The sequence below is a fragment of the Agelaius tricolor genome, unplaced genomic scaffold (assembly GCF_023055355.1).
Source record: "Agelaius tricolor isolate 1412-34295 unplaced genomic scaffold, bAgeTri1.0.p SCAF_8, whole genome shotgun sequence".
NCBI classification, from domain to species: Eukaryota; Metazoa; Chordata; class Aves; order Passeriformes; family Icteridae; genus Agelaius; species Agelaius tricolor.
The window spans coordinates 41,126,754-41,146,214 of NW_027269268.1; the positions used below are offsets into that span (position 1 = coordinate 41,126,754).

A 19,461-nucleotide genomic window follows, 5' to 3' on the forward strand; every position below is an offset into this window, starting at 1 on the left:
GTAAGCCAGCCTGCAATAGCATCTCTTCAGCTACTTCAGGTCAAAAAAAAATCTGAAACCATGACCCTCGTTCTCAGTAATTTGAGCATTCGGCTCGCACTCACAGCACTGAAATTCAGGCCACAAATCTGTTCCTTTTATGCCTGCAGATGGTTGCTTCATCTCCCTACAGATGGTATCCTGAAGCCAAGCAAGTGGCTTTCATGCAGAACTCCAAGATTACTATTTGAAAAAATTTGATACAAGCTGCAGCATAGTTTTCCAAGGAAAGACAGAAGGCTATACTTGTGACAAAAATCCTTTATTAAACTATATTCTGTAAATTCCATTTCATATTAGAAATTTTAAATGCAAATTACAAAACTATTTCAGTAAAAAACAAAATTATAGTTAACAGCAAAAGTACAACTTTATACAAATAAAAAAATCATTTTTTGTTTTAATTTAAAAATAGAAATTTGTATCTTCCAATGTACTGGTCCTAACAGCTTTTACAATTGGTAGCTGCAATACTAGGTGTTTTCACATGCGTATTCACATCTACTCATTTAATTCTCTGCAAAGGTTATTTAGCTGAAATAGCATGAACAGTTGGGCTTTGGTTAGGTTTTGAGGGGGGATGTACCACATGATATTAAAAGCAAAAGCCAAAGTCATTAAGTATTGTCAAGGTATCCTGAAATATTTTTGCCCTACTACTTTCACAATCAACTGAAATGGTTTTCAATAGTCACATTACTTTAGACAACTTTATTCATTGCTTTATTCATATACTCTGGCCTTTTTTTTTTACTTTAAGATCACTCATCATTGTTAGCACAAGTATTAATTTTGTATATTAAAAATGGTAATTTTCCTAAATTAAAACTTGGGATAACTATTAAAATGTTTTGTAAAAGAAGACACAGAAAGTCACATATTAAAGGCTACCATTCATCACCATCACATGCTGTTGAAGAATAGAATAGAAAGTGCTACACAAACAGTTGTACATTATTTCAGAGTGCTGGTGGCAATACTGCTATTTTAATTTTAAGATGATACAGAATTTACACAATATCTCAGGTTTCTCATGGATTCTCACTGCAAGAGACATCAGAATCATTGGAACTTCTAAAATATAACCTACTTTGAAATACCATTTTGAAATAATTATATTTCAAAGAATTCATCCCAGAATACATTATAAAATCATTCAGAGAAATACAAGAACTTCAGTGTTGTTTTTCTGGAATATTGGCAAGTAGCTGAAGGCATGGAGATCCTTACTGATAGAACTCTACTTACTTTTACTCCGTGCACTGATCTTCAGACCTATTCTCTATCCAGCTCAGCACAGCTTTTGAGCAAGTGCTTGAGATCCTTCAAAGGATCATTAAATTTTCTCTGAGTCAGAACTGCAATGCCTCATTTTGAGCTGCTGAAGCTGATAGAGGCAAGATTGGTTCTGCCAGTGTTATGATTTTAAGCCATCATCTCCATCAAAGTTCAGCTGATGGTCAAACAAGCTAGGTGAATGACCAATCTACCCCAGGCAGGGCATTCAGAGTATGTTCGTGAACCTCAACCTGTACCCAATGAAAGCCAGTGAAGAGAGGAAGAGAGAAGAGTACTCAAAACTGCTCTTGAGCTCTGTATTTCTCTGCTGATTTTGACAGACTGAAGAAAAATTCTCCTAGCACTGGGTAGAGCTGATTTTACCCTGAACATTTTTAATGTATTTATCCAAATAGGACTAAAGGATGAAAAAATAGTCTGAAAGGACACTGAAGCTCACCAGGAACAGTACCTTTCTTGAAAGCCTTAGCCCACTCCCAGAGACTGTTTATGCACTTTTAACTCTTTAATCTCTTTTGTCCCCTTAAGCTCGCACTTCTTGCGTGCAGTGGTAATTTTGAAAGAGGCTCAGGAAGTAGCAACTTCAAAAATATTCCTGAGCATGTTGGTCAGAGTATGTTCTGGGGAAGTGAGAGTCAAGTGCAATCATTATCATCCACTTGCTAAGACAGAAGAAGGCAAAAAGCTGTGTTTCTCATCTCCAGGGTAAAGTTGTCAACTAGATTATGATGAACAGATGGGCAAGACGACAACTTTTTCTGCTTGTCTTTTGAACTAAAATCTAAGCTGTCTTTGTCCATGTCAGGAATGGTGTGAATATGCTGAGTGAATCAGGCTGCCTCCCAAAACAACCAGAAGTGTTGGCACTTCCTTGTTTACAGGCACATCTCTGTAGGGCTTGGGCACCCAAGCAGCTCAACACACAGCAGCCACCCAGGCTAACCAACAGGGACTGTACTGCAAAGAGCTGTCCCAGAGAGCTGCAACTCCATTTGGTATAAACAGCAGCACTAAGGAAAACCTGTTCAGGAACAGAAGGAAGTCCCTTGGTCCAAAACAAAGATTCTGCTGAGATAATTCTAGCATTTGCAACTCTGTACAGCTGATAGTCTGAACTGCTGTCTTGAGGCCAAGTGCCTAAACAGCATCTCAGTCCATTTAGGCACTATCACAGAGGATGGAGTGTGGACTTCACACAGGACATCATGCAGTGGCAGAAAAAGCTTTGTTAGTGCTGCACAGGGACCACAGATCTTTTGTACTTCACTCACTGATTCCCAGAGCAGGACAGAGAGAAGGAAACAGAGAAAGGACATAATTCAGATGAACTAAGTACCCACAAAAAATATAAAACTTATTATGGCAGTCTATTATTATAGAAAGAGTCCCTTTGATTAAGTATTACTCAAGCTATTCTTCCACTTGAAATCACCAGGAAAAGATAACTGTATCTGTTGAAGCACGACAAACTCATTTTTAAGTCTACCATGCATCATGGTCACTGTGTATGTATTAGAGTAAATACAGATATATTCAGGAAACATCATGTCTTTCAGCCTGTCAGCAACTTACACAGACACATTTTCAAGTGAAACCTATTTCTGTGGACAGCTTTTCTCACAGAAGTTCTTTGTTTATTAGTACTCATGTATGCAAATTGCAGAACTTGCACACACATATGGATTCGTATACAAACTCTATGTGCATGAAGTTCCTCGATAAAATTTACTGCAAAGTGGTTAAAAATTTAAAAATTCCTCACATTAATCCTTAGTCTATTAATATTATTCCTAATACACAACTCACACCTGTTCTGAAAAAGACGTACAACAAAAATTCATATGCCCTTCAGGAGGCAAAGATATAAATAAAAATAGCGATGTATTCTACAAAATATTTCTATGAAAAAAGTGTTCTGATTGTTTACTGGAAACACTTGCATAAGTAGAGACGTTTATATTTCATTTTTGAAGGGTTTTGCTTGGGGTCTTTTTATGTTGTTTTGGTTTTTACACAGATATTTCTAGATGCAACGCCATCAAAATCAGAGTAACTTTTGTACTCCCAGATTTTCCAGTTAGGCAATTACTTCTGCAATATTAGTATTCACTTTGATGTTAAAAATACATTTTAAATGTCTCATTATCATGTTTTCTAAAAGGAAATCACCAAACAATACACAGAGAATGAAGACATCATTATTAGACACTTGTAAAATAAAACAGTACTGCATTTGCTGAATTTAAAAAGCCACAAAGAAAGAAACAATTTTAATCCAGTAGGTGGATCTCCAAAAGAGACTGAATAACAGCATTGTGGTTTTCCTTTAAGAGATCACACTAAATCTGCCAAATTACCAAACACACAGCTGGCCTTAATGCACAGGCCTTATATGCAACCTCCTTCAGTATTTGGAGAAGTTTTGAGTGAAGTAAGGATAATAGAACTCAACATAACCACTAAAAAGATGCAAGATTTTTAAAGAAACCTGGAAATACTCAGCACTCAGATGTAACTGGATTTGCTATTCTGAAGGGTTTAGCACAAAGTTCTGAATTACAAAATAACTTTGTATAAGATAATATATTTTGAAGTACAGAAGCCACAGCAATCAAGACGTGCAAGGGTCAAAAGGCAGATTAGGTATGCTAAGAAGATAATTATATTAAAAATTGTACCTTAACTTCTGTTAAAAACATCATATATTTCTCAGCAAAATTCTTAATCTGCATTTCTGAGACTTCAAATCCTTTTAAGTATCTTCCTTTTGCAGGTTCAAAAAAAGTTCTATTCCACAGAAAAAAATTATTGGAAACATACTGACAAATCCACTTACTGTAAATTGAGACCAGTTTAATAAAATATCATCCTTTAAAACAGACTGAAAAATAGCAGTGCAGTTGTTCAAAACATGGGGTTTTTTTCTGTTACCCGGCGGTCATCTGACACCTCAGTTTCTATATTCCTCTTTCCACAACTCCTCAATTCAGCATGACTTTCAGGCAGCCTGGTTTTATTTCTGTGAACCTATGAAACAAGAAAAAAAGAAGCTTCAACATGTAAACTATATGCGATGCCATCACCTTCAATTCTCATCAAACATATGGAAAGTGCTAAGGCCCTCAGTCAAGTATATGTGCATGTGAGAGTCAGGAAATCAGCATTATGTGATCAGCAGATGTGACACTGAAGAAGGATATTTCAGTGTCTGGAGATATGAAGACCTGGAAAAAGCAGAAACAAGGTGAAGATCTGAGCAAAGAAAAAGCTGCCCAATATTGCGGGTTATATTAATTCTGTTCCTCTATTCCTGTTCCCCTTTCATTCCCTCTTCTTTTGAAACGGATTTTCATCCTTCTATTTTGTAGAAGCCAAGAAAGAAATGGGAAGTCATTGCTGGTTTTGAATCTCACCTTCCTACACTGCTCTATATAAAAAATCAGCCAACACATTGGTGCCAGCCCAGACTTACTAAATTGCTATCCCTCATAAACTGAACACAAATGCAAGTATTGCAACAAATAAAAAGCAGGATTAACAACTTTTCACAGTAAAACTAGCAATCTTGAATGGAAATATGGAATTAAACTATCTCAGAGGAAAGGAATTAACATTTAACAGGTACTACACAACTGAATCAGATTTGTGAATCAACTGAGTTAATTTAATCTGAAACAGCAGACCTGCCCTAATTTGTGCAGTAGTTTAACAGCATTCTAAAACTAAACTTCAATTTTCAGTTATTTAAATGTGGTTCAAGAAAAAAAATTTATCAGTAACAAAAATCTAAACTCACCTGAAGTTGTGGCTTGTGAGGTATCGGATAGCTGCTGGTCTGATGCGAGCAACTCCTCCCTGACTATGGCTTCCTCTTCCCGTGATAACACTGAGATATGGTTTACCACCACTCTGCTGGTACTCTGCAACAGCAGGAATTGCAACAGTTAAAGTTCTCCTCAGCAGAGACTTGGCATGCAGTGTAAGCCTTCCATGCATTCCTCTGAAAACTCTCACTACTCATTTGGAGCTTTGTTTTCCCATGATGATATGCATGTTTTAGATACAAATAGCAATTTTCCCCCATTTTGAAAAAGTCAAACTTTTGAAATCTAGATTGCTTGCAAAATGCATATTGTAATCATCACAAAATCCCTCCAATTTCATAGAAGCTTTACTGTTTCTGTCATCTAATATTCAACTGGAATTTACATTCTGTGATATAAATTTAAATCACAAAATTAAAAGAGGTGGGTGTCATTCACTGAATTTTTAAGTGGTGCTTCTGTATTGTTTCATGTTTTATCTTAAATTAATGTGAATAAAGATATAACATTTTATTGAATAAAGAAATTAAGAAGAAAGAAAATATAAATCCAGCTTTTGACACTTATGCCACATTATTTGGACTATCTTCTGTTATGTTGGAGATGAAATTCAACAGATCAACACATTCCATGAGTTTTACTAGGGCACTTAGCCATGATAACAAAAGAAATTGCTCTCTTCCCAGAGATAACAGCAACCTAAATTGATGAAGAGTTTGAAAAAGAGGAAAAAAAATTAAACTGGATTCTCACAACTACATTTGCCAGTTTGGAATTATCAGTTCACATGACGTGTTTTTTCAACTACTCTCCCCCACACAGTAACTTTATTTAGGTTTTATATTTATTTACTGTTAACTCTGGCAGCAAAAGAAAGTTCCCAGTATTGATCCTTTTCCCATGTACATACAATGAAATTCTTTTTTTTTTTTTCAGATTTAGCTAAATAGACTGAACAGAGAGCCCCTACTATCGATTTCAGCATTGCTGATTTAAGTACAGTTCTGGAAATTTAGTTCTAAAAAGCATTAGGTCACAGTTTAAATTGCACAAATGTCATTGCAGGAATTGCACCAGATAATGGAATTTAATTATCTCTGGTGCATATTGAAAGACAAGGGTTATCTAAAGCCCCACTGAACACTTTTATTTATACTCTGTGGAGTACCTGCTTCAAAAAATCTGATTTTTGTGGCAGTACCTTGTGTAAGAAATATTTGTTACAGAAGCATTCCCAGTGTGCTTAAATTTAGAGGGTAAACTGGTAATGCAGAAAATGGATCTTTTTACAGCATGGACACTCATGAAGTACTTGAACTCTCCACTATGAGAAAAAATGAGCTCTCAAGCAAAACTGCATAAAATGACATTTCTGGAAGCAGCAGCATTCTGATCTCAAGTGATGCTGCCACCAAACTGATACAGAAGTTTCTGAAAGGTAGCTCAAATCTCACACTTTCATGTAGAAGTTGAAGACAGTATCATCACTGTTGTTACAATTCCAACACAGTAATTTTTCTTTTAAGATTATAAAAGCAACATACTTGTGACAAAGCAATGCAATGGGGACACATATGGTTGCATCATCATCTCAGTAAAAAATGTCATGAAGGACAGACCAAGTATTCAATAATAGTAATAAAAAGGGATAAAACACAAGGAAGAAGATTTACAAAGAAGCAGGGGGAGGGGGGTGAGACAGAAAGCAACAAAAATCATTGTCATGTTAAAAAAAACAATTCCACTGGGGTACTTTGAAAACAAGACAACACAAAGCCTAGTTGTTTTTAACATACATGTTATTAAAGCACATTCATTCCCTCTAATATTGCCATGTATCATGATTTCTTCTCATCATGAGAATCATTTTTAGGGGTAAGAATTATTACCTAAACCCTACCTTCACTTTTTTCCTGGAGTACTCTGGACAATTGATTCACAGCTTCATCCACATGGAGACCATGCAAATCCAACACATTCATAGGCAGCAAGGAAGTATTTACTCTCTCAAAGATTTGCACAGCAGCAGCATGGTTAGCTTCTTTCATCTTCTGCTCATGAAGGCGACCCTTTATTCACAAGCACAGTGACTATTACACACCAAGAAATAATTTTAGCTCCACACTGCTCAGTGGTTTCAAAATGACAGCACTGGCAGGGTGCTTTTAGTTCAAGTTTGAACTAGTAAAATTTATAATTCTAGCAGAACTTCTGCAAGATGTTCAGTGAGACCTACTCACAAGAAGATTTCATTAAATCTGTGAGAAACTACTCAAAGCTGGCACAAAGAAGACATTATAAAAGGAGGAAATAAAGGCAGAAAAGGCACAAAATCATAAGGTCTGTACGTAAGCTAACAAATTACATTCCATAATGACTTGCAAATTTATTTTCCTAACAATAGATTTTTTATTTCCTGCGAGTATTTTGCTGAAATTATGATGAAACAGTGTCAGAGTTGTATTTGAGGTTAATTCTTCCGAATGCATTCCCAAAATTTCAGACAAGCCAAGGGTAAAAAAAAATAATTAAAAAAAAAAATCTATCATCTCTCCCAATACTTTTTGACATATTTTATGACTGACAAGGTCAGTAAGTCTCTTCTGGAATGAGGGCAAGGAGCAGTACAGTCAGTCACCTTACTACAGAGTGAACAAGTACCAACTCCTTCCCATGAACCTTGCAATGGTAGTATCTGAGAGATCAAAGCATCAAATTATGTCCTTGAAGATCTGTAGGCACAGTCTTAAAAGGAATGGAAGGAACTCCAGGTATTGGACTGACAAAGGCTCAAGAGAACAAAAGTGAAAACCTGTCTTACACTTTCTTAAAATGGATCACCCGAAGTGTGTTAGTGTCAGACCCAAGACAGCAGCTCTGTAACCCACTTGGCAAAGGATTCCCAAGACAAAGGCCACCAAGAATAAAGTATTTTTTATTAATAAAGGTGGATTAGTTTGCCTTTTTATTACCTAAAGGAAAGTATATAATAAATAAATTTCAATAGATTTACAATAGATTGTATTTGTTCTTATGGATAAGAACCAAACTAAGACTTGAAATTACATTTCTATTTAAAATCCTGCACATCTTTGTCTCAAAACTTCAAGAATATATGAAATAGGATAAAACACATAAAAACCATAAAAAGTTCATTATAAAAATTGATAATCTGTACTTCCTACATGCACAGTAACAATCTAAACACTTAGAGTTACACCACTTGCATGAAAGGTTTTTGAATAAGCAAATTCAAGTGATTTATTATTTACATTTTTGTTCTGTCATAATACAATTCAAAGTTTAGAATTAAATGCTTCTATACTGTGAATTCTTATTGAATTTTTATATACAATTAGATCAGGGGAAAACTACAGCCTTTGAAGATACTTGTAACACATTTTTTAAGCATGATGTCAAGGGACATGCTTAGTGCCTGTGAAGGAACTAAGCCAATGTAGAGGAACTTTGATTACAAGAAGAGATGAGACTTAAAAGCAAGAGTAGGATCAACAGCACTGATCAGCAGTACTCAGACTGGTACATACTAAGAAATGTGCCTGAATCAAGACCAAAGAGCTTGTGCTCCAAGGCCAGAGCATGCAAGACTGATCAGCAGCAGATCTACAGTCCATAACCAGATGTATCATGAAAAGCATGACATACACACCTCATTTATCCCAACCCAAGACAGACTGTAGCCATAAAGACAGTCAGAATGAAGAAGCGAAGACAGCAGGCAGCAATCTTGCCCAAGATTTATGGAGGATGAAGCAAACAAGATTCTGTGGCAAAAGATGACATCTTAACACCTGTCTGACTCCTATAAAGTACAGAAGATGTGTCTAAGAGCAGTTCAGCACCAACATATACAGAGGATTCAAAAAAATTAGGTTTGTTGCAGTCCATGTCACACTCCAGTGAACCTGGACACAAATCTTGGTGTTTACAAGGACATGATGGGATGTGAAAGAGATCTAAGACAAAGGAGCATGTGTGACTAAGCACTAGATATCACCTTTCATAAGGTCTCACACTAGATTTGGTTACATTAGCTTCCTGTGCCAGTATCATTACTAGTGGAAGCAAATTTACTTGTGATTGTCAATATAATACACAGGGAACAGTGACCAAATTCATCAACTCTAGCAGGCAGGATGTTTTCCTTATCACTTCCAATTCAGGGTTTAAATACCTCCCTAAGTTCAGACAAAAAGCACAATATTTTTGTTTACCTGATGTGCATAAAATGCCGCCACAGGCTTCATACCCATGCGATAGGCCTCTCCAGCCTTTTTCAAACATTCCTGTCTCTTTTGCTGGTGACAAAAAGCTTCTGCTCTTAAATCATCATATTGTGGATACTCAAAGTCTTGAAACATTTCACATAAAGGATCATCCTCTTCCTTACTTTTTTTTGCCTGTAGGAATTCATATTGTTGAAGTTACAGGTGCATTGTAGGGTGTTTTCATTAGCATCGTTTTGGCTATGTTTATAACTATGGTTAAAAAAAATATAAATACCTTCTTCTCACGGTTCTTTGCAGCACTGTAGGAAGAAACAATTTCATTTTGCTGAGCAGTTTCTTGAGCTATAACTGTTTGTACAGGATCTGCCTCCAGAACACAGTTCAGAAACTGTTCAGTTTGTTCTAAAGAGTAGCTGTAAAGGATAAATAAAGTCCGTGACTTTCCAAACATCTATTAATAGCTGCTATAGTTATCTAAATTCATTATAACAAACATTGATATTGTTACAGAACTAGATTACAATGGAAATAAACACTGGAATGGAATATTCCAGCTTATTAAAGAAAGGCTTGCAAACTCCTTGTAGGGCATTACTGGCATCAACACACATGCAGTCTTGGTTGACTGAAACATAACTGAGGGGCACTTGAACATTAAAAGGAAAATTACATAACTGAAATAAATTGCATCCTACCCTAATCAAAGAGATATTAATAAATGCTGCTCTTTGGGCTGAGTAAGATAGTTCATCTTAAATCTTCTCTGGTCAGGGTTAGATAGTTCAAACTAATTTAAAACTAGCTCAGTTTTCTGAAACCCTAATGAGGGAAAATCCTTGTATTTTTAGTCAGACTTTGTTATCAAATTTAATTAAGTAAGACATCAGTTGCCAACACTTTCTAATAACCCATTTTTCTTCTTTATTCTTGCTCTTTAGTAGGCTAACAAGAACAGACTGATCAAAAGTAAAGACAGACTTTGGGAAAGACAACACTATAAGGACAATTTTGAATGTGAAAAATGAGATGGTGAAATGTTTGAATTATAAAAATGGATGAAGGATATATTTTAAACAGGAAAGATTTTTATAACAACCTGGACAAGCAGCATGACTGACAAGTAGGTATGCAAACCCATATGTACAGACAGACATTCAAATGGCCAAGGATGAAAAAAGATGTTTCTCTTGAAAAAAAAAAAGTTCCCTTCACAGAAACTTGGATTTAAGAACATAGACATATATCCCAGAAACATAATGCAGAAGAGAGAAAGAGAATGTCAACAGGAAGGCATAGAGAAATGGTTCATTCCCCCAGAGCAGCTGCAGTAACCAGGAAAGTACTCACAGGTAACACCAGGTGATGGTTGTGTTTTCCTCTTGGGCAGATGCCATGTCCTGCAATCCTACTATTATCACACCCACTCATTTCTCCCACTAGATTTAAAGCCCAGCTCTCAAGAAAATATGCAGTTCCACTGACAGTCAAGCAGTGGTCAACAGCAAGAGACATTCTTCTCCCAGTGAAAGAAACTGTCTATTCTGCCCTAAAAAGAAATGTGTCTAAACTGAGTTTTATACCCTTTTTGCTTTTAAACCAGCTAGCTTTTATTTAGAGTAACAAAAAGCACTACTTTGCAAAAAGCCATTCTTTAGTAGCATCTTAACTCTCAATATTTATGACTGTAACTGAGTACCATTTTTACAAAGAAGTAATAGGATTTCTTACTTGTTGTCCCTGAAGACATCCATTAAGAAATTTTGATTAATAGTTGGAAACATCTCAAAGAGTTGCTTCTCCTTTAGTTTAGCAGCACAGTCTTTTCTGGCTGTAGAAGGAACACGATTCTACCCAGAAGACAAAAGAAATATATTAAAAGTTCTTCATTAGAAAAAAAGTACAGTAAAGGTGGAGCCAATCCAACTTTGCCATTATTTGTTACAATTTAAAAAGCATCTACTCAGTTGGTATGCACCCACAGCAATGACAATGTGTGCCATACCAGCCTGCCACACTGATCAGCATAAAGTAAGGACAGGTGAGTTGTATCATACACCACTGCAGTACTCTGCAGTCTTTTGAAGTAATGCAGCTGGAGGTCCCCCATAATTTGGACGAAGTAAAATGAGGATTTTTAGGAGGGATTTAGGTTTTGGAATTTATTCCCTGCCAGTCCATTAAGTCCAGTGCTAAGCTTGTGCAAAGTCCACCTCTTTTCTCTATACTGAGGGCCTGGGATTGAAACAATACCTTATTATTAAGCAGCATAAACAATTTTGGTTTGATGTATCTGAAGCTGTGTCTATAATAAATATTCCTACTTGTCATCTGAGAAGGTGACATAATTATAACCTAGAATCAATTGGACTGATCATTCCAATATTCAGATTTTTTTAAAAAAAGAAAAAAAGTGATCAAAATAAAGCCAAGCTCCATGAATTCAAACTGAAAGTAAAGCTGTGAACGTGACATTTGTTGTTATCAGGAGGGCACATACATGCAGTTCAAAGAAAGAATCCACAAGCCATTTTCCAAGTACAGGCTAATTCATACAACTTCCTACACCAGTTCAGAGCTCCTCTACTTTAGGACAGCTGCTTATCAGAGACCATTACAAATAAGAACACCTGTTCTGAACATCAGTGGGGCAGTAGAGGGCAGTATCAGGCACAAGCCAAACAGGCAGGGTACAGGAATTCTGTGTGGAAAACAAAGAGCTAGTAAAAATCTATTAAAGAGTTACTTTAGAAGTGGGTACAGAAACTTGTTGGACATTAACCTCAATTACTTATTTTAATGTCTCATGTCTGTTAGGATGATTATTGTGGGTTCTCCTAACTAACAAAAAACCCCCAACATTACAGCCAATTGAGTACACTTCTAAACAAGGCATGGAGCCAACTAAGAACTTTTTTTTGATATTGCTGTCACAATGAAAAGCATGGAAGATCACAATGATCTTTGGTTTTAGCTGAGCAACCAAAAAACAATTCAACCAAACACAAATGCTAGCCTGGATATGTAGCATGATCTGTTTGTGAAACAACCAAAATATTATATTCTAAATGAGACTGTATTTTTCAAACAGAACCATCTATCTCAAGCAAACTCCTGTATCACAGTTATCAACAATACTAATTGGCATGCATTTGTCTCATAAATTCAAGGTGTAATCAGCAGCACAGGGATGAGTCACCAAATAAGACATACTCTATTTCACTGTAAGTAATTAATCTAAACCACATTAAAAAATGGTGCTATCCATACCAGGTCCTCTCTCTCCTGCATTGCTATTTCTTCAGAAATTATTTGTCTGAGAGAAACTTTCTGAATCTGAGCATTCCAGTGATCCATAAATGGAAAAACATCTGATGTTGCTGGGGTTTTTGTCTGTATATCATTAGATGTGTCTGCAGCCAAACTCGATTTCTTCTTCTGTATTTTGCTGTCTGCATTCTGAGATAACAGCACTTCTGAGTCATCTGTATCTATCTGCTGAAACACTGTAGGACATTCAGAAGCAATAAAAGTAGGGTGACAAAACACATTAGGTTATATATACATGCAATACCAAAATAATTAAGACAAGTTTTTCAACCTATACAGTTTGAGCTTTGTTAAAACAAGATTATTAATGCTAAAACAAAAACCAACAAATTGCCTTCACCTTCTCCACTTCCATTTTCAAAAGACTGATCATCTTTATCTATTTCATAAAACAAAAGAAAACCATCAGACTTCCTCACCAAATTTTCAAGTGCTAAGACATATCTTACAGCTGTAAATCACCTTGCACATACATTAAGTGGGGGCTTGTTTGCTTTTATAAATGAATCACTGACTCCTATGTTTACCTGCCTTTCTTCTAGAACTTAAGGACAGATGCTTAACAATCTCATTTTCCACTTCTACAAGTTAATGGCAACAGCATTGTTTGGTCACTAGTTTGCACCCACACTGCAGTCCAAACCTGCAGTGGGGTTCTGCCATAGAGGGACATTTCTTCTGGGAGATGAATGAAAACTGGACTGCAAGAGATGTTAACACTTTTTAAACAAGGCATCCATCTTCCTGCTAAAATCACCTCTGATGAACAAGGTGTCACTGATGTATTCCTGACCTCCCTTCCTTCCCTGCAGAAATCTTACTCTGCTAGTAATTCTCAGGCTGTTCCTTTTCTTGCCACAGAGAATTCCTACCAAACAACTGTCTGCTTCAACCAGAGCTTCTCCAAGTTTTCTGAATGACACAAAATTATAGGCTTTATCTGGAACTAGTGATTCTGCTTATAATTAACTCCTCTCCCCTCCCCCACACATCACAAGAGATTGGTAAATGGATCCAAAGGCAATAAGATTTAGTCTAATAAATAAAGTCATCCTTTTTCAATGGATGGAGTATTTGCAACCTTAAGTTTCAAATCATTAAATGCTTTTATAATGAACATTAAGTATTTTTACAATTAAAAGAAATACGTGACATACCTTCTGCAGACGACTTACATGATTCATCTCTCCTCTGACGCTTCTAAAGAAAAATAGTAAAATCATGAATGTTTGAAGTTATGAATTTTGCAGGAAAACTTTGCAAGCGTTAGCTTCTAATTAAAGCAGTTTCAAAATAAGGTCTCGCAATATTTCTCAAAGATTCAGTATTTAAAAAAAAATATATTTAGGAAAAGTAATTCTGAAGTGAAATTTGTAAGCTGAAATTATCTTTCTAAAAACACATCAAACCAGAGAAACGTGCTCCACTGCTAAGATTTTATAGCCTTAATTAGATAAATCAAGCAAAAATTTAGCCAAAAGGCATTCCAAGTTTCACAGAGCTGTAAAGGAACATAAGTTAGAGAACTCATCTCAATTGTTGCATGTGGAGATGTTTTGTATAGAGAATAATTAATCAAAGAATTGTTTTTACAGGTCAAAAAACCAATAAGGATTTTTGGCAAGTGGAATTCTTCATCAATCTTGTAGTGAAATTGTGCACTACGATCCTTCTTTTTTAAGAATCTTCTTTTCATGATGAGGCACTCATGACCTCCCTTAAAACATCTTTCAACAGCTCCAATGATTATGACATACTGATACACTCCACACATTTTACAAACTAGTATTACATTTTATCATCGTTCTTGCAAAGATAACACCTTTAGACCAAGACATATGCAGACAAATGGTCTGACAAAATACAGGCATGCCACAATGTATCATAAACAAGAAATCTACTGACCAGAATAGATTCTTTCCATTTTTCATGAATCACTTTTGCCAAATTCAGATCAATATGAACCACACAATCCTCAACAGTTAGTGATCCTTGAGAAACAAAGAGAATATATTCATTAAAAGCATTCTATAAAAACTTATGTAAGCAATTAAAGTACAGTATCCTAGACTTATTAATTTTAACTTGGATATTCTACATAAACTGCTCATGCCTAAAAAAAATTCTAAACAAAAAAGCACATTCCACAGAAATTGTTTTCAGGTGTTAAAAAACTCTGAAAGGCTAGGAAAGAAACAAGTTAACATTAACTGTATATTGTTGAAATATGGCTACCTGGACAACAGTATTTTTCCTTCTCTTTTCAATTTTTCTAGCAGACCCTTCTTTTACGAAGCCATTGTTAATTGAAAACAGTTTCATCCACAAAACTGTGATTCACCCTGTCCATTGCAATCCACATGGCAACTGGTTTTCTGTACAACATACCCACCACAGCCCAACAGCAGTCACATCCCTCCTTTCCAACACACAAACTCAGAGAGACAAACTCCAAGCATCCCCCCAAACTCTAAAGGAAACAGCAGAAATTATCATGGTATCATAACAAAAGCTTTTTTTCCTAAAAAGGGTATTTTTCACCCTTTCAAAAATAAAAAAAACAAGAAGCATGTATGTGCCAAATAAAAATTTTGGGCATACTTCAGACACAATAAAACACTTTTCTGCTATAAAAAACAAACTTTTTTTTTTAAGGAGGTAGGCACATAAGGCAAAGAGGCCGGTAATCAAACCCACCAATAAATCAGGTATCCAGGGTTTCACATAAAGCAATCTTCAAGATGAAAGATGGAAATGAGAAAAAAAAGGATAAAGTGTGGGGAAAAAAGAGAGAAAAACATCAAACTTATAATCCTCCTATTTTCTTTTTTCCTTTTTCTATCACTCTTTAACTTCTGAGATGCATGTTCAAGCTGCTTATGACTTCCTTAACCATAATCTGCCAGCAGACGGATCTGTTGTCACCTTTTCAAGGACACAGCCAACTTCATCTCCCTTAACCATCCATCTTCTTGTTCCCCAACTTATGTGATGCCTAAAGGTTTTTTTTTCCCTTTCTTCTTTCCTAATCAGCCACAATTTGCATATTCCTTATCATCTAAATATCTCTTCAGAGTTTGAATATAAGCTCAAAGGCCTGTTGCTCAGAATGCAAATAAGCAAATATATTTTTACTTTGAAGTATGTGCATGTACAAAAAGACAAAGGCAGAAGGTAGCACTACTGCACTTATATTTTATGCCATGCTTAGTTCAGTTTCATTTCTGCATTAACATCAACGGGCAGTATCATGAGGAGTTACAGGAATCTACTCCCTAAAAATCAAGCATGAAGATAAAAAAGCACAGGCAAAGAAAGAAAGGTTTACTACCCTTTTTTTTTTTTTCATAAAAACATGTATATAATTACATCATACCTGCATCAATGCCAACAGGTCCAAATATCTCTTTCAGCTGGAGTGCCAATTCAGGAGGCAATGTTAATTCTAGGCAATCTATACTGAAGGCTGCATGTGATGCTGGTACAGGGCTTTGTCTCTTGGCTTTAGTTGCAGCCCAGCTTGGAGTGTCAATTTCTTCTTTACCACATATCTCCCTGGAATTCTCCTGAGTTTCTTTATCCTTCTCCAGTTCTTTATTGCTGCTAGGACCAACCAGAGGTGCATGATCCATTTCCAGTAACAAACCAGTCCCTTTGGAATTTTTGGCATTGCTTTCTGAAGGGTTACTGTCACTTTCATTGTTTAATTCAGATTTCAAATTGGTAGAAATTGTGTTAGGATCACGAGGCAAAACTGCATCAAGTTGTAAAAGTGATGGCTTATTTACAGTTTCTTCAAGAGGACTCTCACTCCCTCCCTTCTGCTTTCCTGAAACAGACAGCTCAATGACACCTGCTGCTGAGCTGCTTGTGTTAGTTCTAGGGGCTGAATCCACAGAATTTTTCACTTCCACTGAATCATCCAATGAGGTAGCAGTGAATGAGTCAGAAACATCAGCACTTGTCACAGCTGTCTTGGCAGCCCTACTTTCTGCAATGCTGAGTGGTGAGTCCTTGCCTTCTGAAGTCTCAAAGGTATCACCAGCCCCAAGTACTTGTGGGGCTTGTTTGCAGTCTTTGAGATTCTCATCACAGTTCATACTTGCCTTGAAATCAAGGTCTGTGGCCACTGGCTCAGCTTTGCTTACCTGAAAGCTCTCAGTATCAACAGCTTTACGTAACTTTTCATCAGAGTCTAACAGCAGACCTGTGGCCCAGTCTATGTCTTTGTTACATCTTTCATACAGATCTTTCAGAGCTTCAAATGAAACAGACTCAAAGAGCTTACAGAGTGTATCTAGTTTTTCAGACTCATCAATATTGATAAGCTCACTTTCCTCCACAAAAGTACTTTTATCATACGTAACTCGATAGGGTATTTTTTCCTGAGAATCTGAGACATTATCTATGTCTTTGGGTTTAAAGCCATCTAACCTCCCATGCAGTATTTTTGTTGTCTCAGGAAAAAGCATTTTCTTTTCTAATCTCCACAGGAGAGCAAAGTCCTGTGATTCAGTCTGTGAATAGCTACTTTTTTGCCTACACAAGTCTGTTTTCTGTTTCTCTTCTGCCAGGTTAAGTTTAGACAAGTGGTCCTCTTCTCTGGGATGTGGCAAGCTGCTGTTTGTAAAGGTGAGGGCTAATTTGTGATGTTTCCTTGTTCTCTTACTTTGCTGGGATTTTTCCTCACTTACTGTTTCACTACCTACTATTTCCTCTCGGTGTACAGGCAAACTCCTTGTATCTGGTTGCTCTTCAGTGTTCACAGGTGACCCATGAATCACATGTACAGTTTCAAGAGCATTCATATTAGTGTCCTCTTCAGTATTTCTGTCTTCATCACACTGGTTTAAATTTGTTTTTCTCATTCTCCTTGACCTTTGCTGTCTCTGTTCTAATGAGGTTGAGACAGGCCAATATTCTAACATTTGCAATTCTGGTGTAACTTTATCTGAACTAACAGAGTAACAGCTACAGGGTAGACTTTCATCCTCATGTCCTTTCTCAACAGTACATGTCTCAGGCAGGCCCACTTGCTCTTTATCTATCTCAGAATGCTGTTGACTGGGAGTTTCACCTTCCTTATCACTCTTCAGAGGAGATTTTTCTAGTCTTCTAGATCTTTTGACTCTCTGTCCCATTGTTTGTTCCATGGGCCAGTCACCCAGAAAGTTTAGTAGTTCTGGTTTTCCTGATGTGTCAAAAGCCGGACTGCTTGGTTCCACCGTGGTACTCGTTTGTGTTGATTTTGGTTCCATACACATTCTGCCCAATTGTTCAACTGCAGTTTGAACTTTGAGACTGTTGTTATCACTGTGTTCCTCAGCTCCACCTGTGTGTAAGTTCACAGTCTCTTCAGCTGGAATCACATCAAGCTCATCCATTTCTGCTTCAGTATTTTCTTCTGTTTTTAATCCCTTTTCTTCTTTCTTCTCCAAGGGCAGCTCTCTTTTGATGCAATCTGATAAATTAATTTCCAAGTCATCTTGAACAGTGCTGTTCTCAGAACTGTGTTCCACTGAGATATTTTCCATTTCTTTTTCCTCTTTCTGAAATTGCTTGGGGTCACAACTACTTTCTAATGTTAGAGAAATACTGGGAGAAGTTTTATCAACTTCAGCTAATTCAATAGGCTCCACCTCAGAAGCAAAACATTCTTCTTCCTTTACATCAGAATGTGCCTTTCTCTTTCTGAAAGACAAATTGGAATGAAATATGAACCCATTTCAAACCTTCTTAAAACATTTGTCCACATTTTTAACTCCAGTTAGAGACAGCATAGAGAGTTTAACCTAGTTAGACTTCTAGTAGAAGGAAAATAAATTTATAACTAGCTCTAACTCCAACACTCCTCAACAAAAAAGGAGCTAAGCAAAGATGAACTTTCTTTAGTAAGTACTTTCTTAACTTTCTTTTGTGCTCTTCTTACTAGAGCACAGGGCTAAGAACACTTTCTCAGGAGTCAATCTCCCCCCCATCCCATTTCCAGCATTCAGTTTTGTATCAAAGCACTTTGCTGCCAGACACTTCCTCATTCAGATCAGCAAGTCTGGTAAATATACTTTTATCTAATGACTGTTGCTCTCTCCTCTTGGCTTAATGCTAAAGACAGTCTAGACATTAACTAGGAGAGAATGTGCCATTTCTTGTCAAACAATTTTTTACAATCAACTACATTCCATTAATTATCATTTCAAATACATCACACATGCAAAACCCAAGTGAAATAATAACTGAAATCAAATCTGATTTCCTGTGTGTCCTAGTTTTGGCCAGAACATGGAGGTTATTTTATACCACCTCACGTCATTGCTGGAGCAGGAATGGGAAGAGGAAGGGGGAGCAAATGAGCAGTGAGTGTGTGGTTTGGGAGTCTCAGTGGGGGCACTGAGCTGGGGATTGCCATTCCTGAGCAGGACACTGTGCACTACAATCCACAGCACAATCCAGACTGGCAACTACAGAACAGTCCTGGATACAGCCAATGGAAACCTTGGCAAGTTTAAATCAAGTATATTGAAGAGCAAGTAAAACCTGTTACTACTGCACAGAGAATACACCTTCTACCACCAAGATATAATCTAATATCAACATACAGACTTGGAAATTGTCATTTGCTCTTATTTGGGACAACATTCTTCTAAAAAACAATTTAGAGATTTTAAGTGTTTTTTTATCTATAGCATACATCCAACAACACATTTCTAAGATAACAGCAAGTC

General features: G+C 36.5%; 1 protein-coding gene across 6 annotated transcripts in view; it reads right to left on the reverse strand.

Moving 5' to 3' along the window:
* Positions 1-285: 285 nt before the first annotated feature.
* Positions 286-19,461, reverse strand: part of N4BP2 (NEDD4 binding protein 2) — a 36,005-nt gene continuing 16,829 nt past the window's right edge. For 4 of the 6 annotated variants that reach the window (XM_071432513.1, XM_071432510.1, XM_071432512.1 and 1 more), the window contains 10 exons: positions 16,116-18,430; positions 14,645-14,730; positions 13,897-13,939; positions 12,680-12,915; positions 11,141-11,259; positions 9,687-9,825; positions 9,398-9,583; positions 7,063-7,231; positions 5,135-5,258; positions 286-4,365 (listed from right to left, as the gene is read on the reverse strand). In XM_071432513.1, the coding sequence (XP_071288614.1) occupies positions 4,320-4,365; positions 5,135-5,258; positions 7,063-7,231; positions 9,398-9,583; positions 9,687-9,825; positions 11,141-11,259; positions 12,680-12,915; positions 13,897-13,939; positions 14,645-14,730; positions 16,116-18,430 (3,463 nt within the window). In that variant the 3' untranslated portion in view covers positions 286-4,319. Of the gene's footprint in view, positions 4,366-5,134; positions 5,259-7,062; positions 7,232-9,397; positions 9,584-9,686; positions 9,826-9,862; positions 10,959-11,140; positions 11,260-12,679; positions 12,916-13,896; positions 13,940-14,644; positions 14,731-16,115; positions 18,431-19,461 lie in introns of those variants that run through there. The other 2 variants (XM_071432514.1, XM_071432516.1) reach the window with 2 other exon arrangements.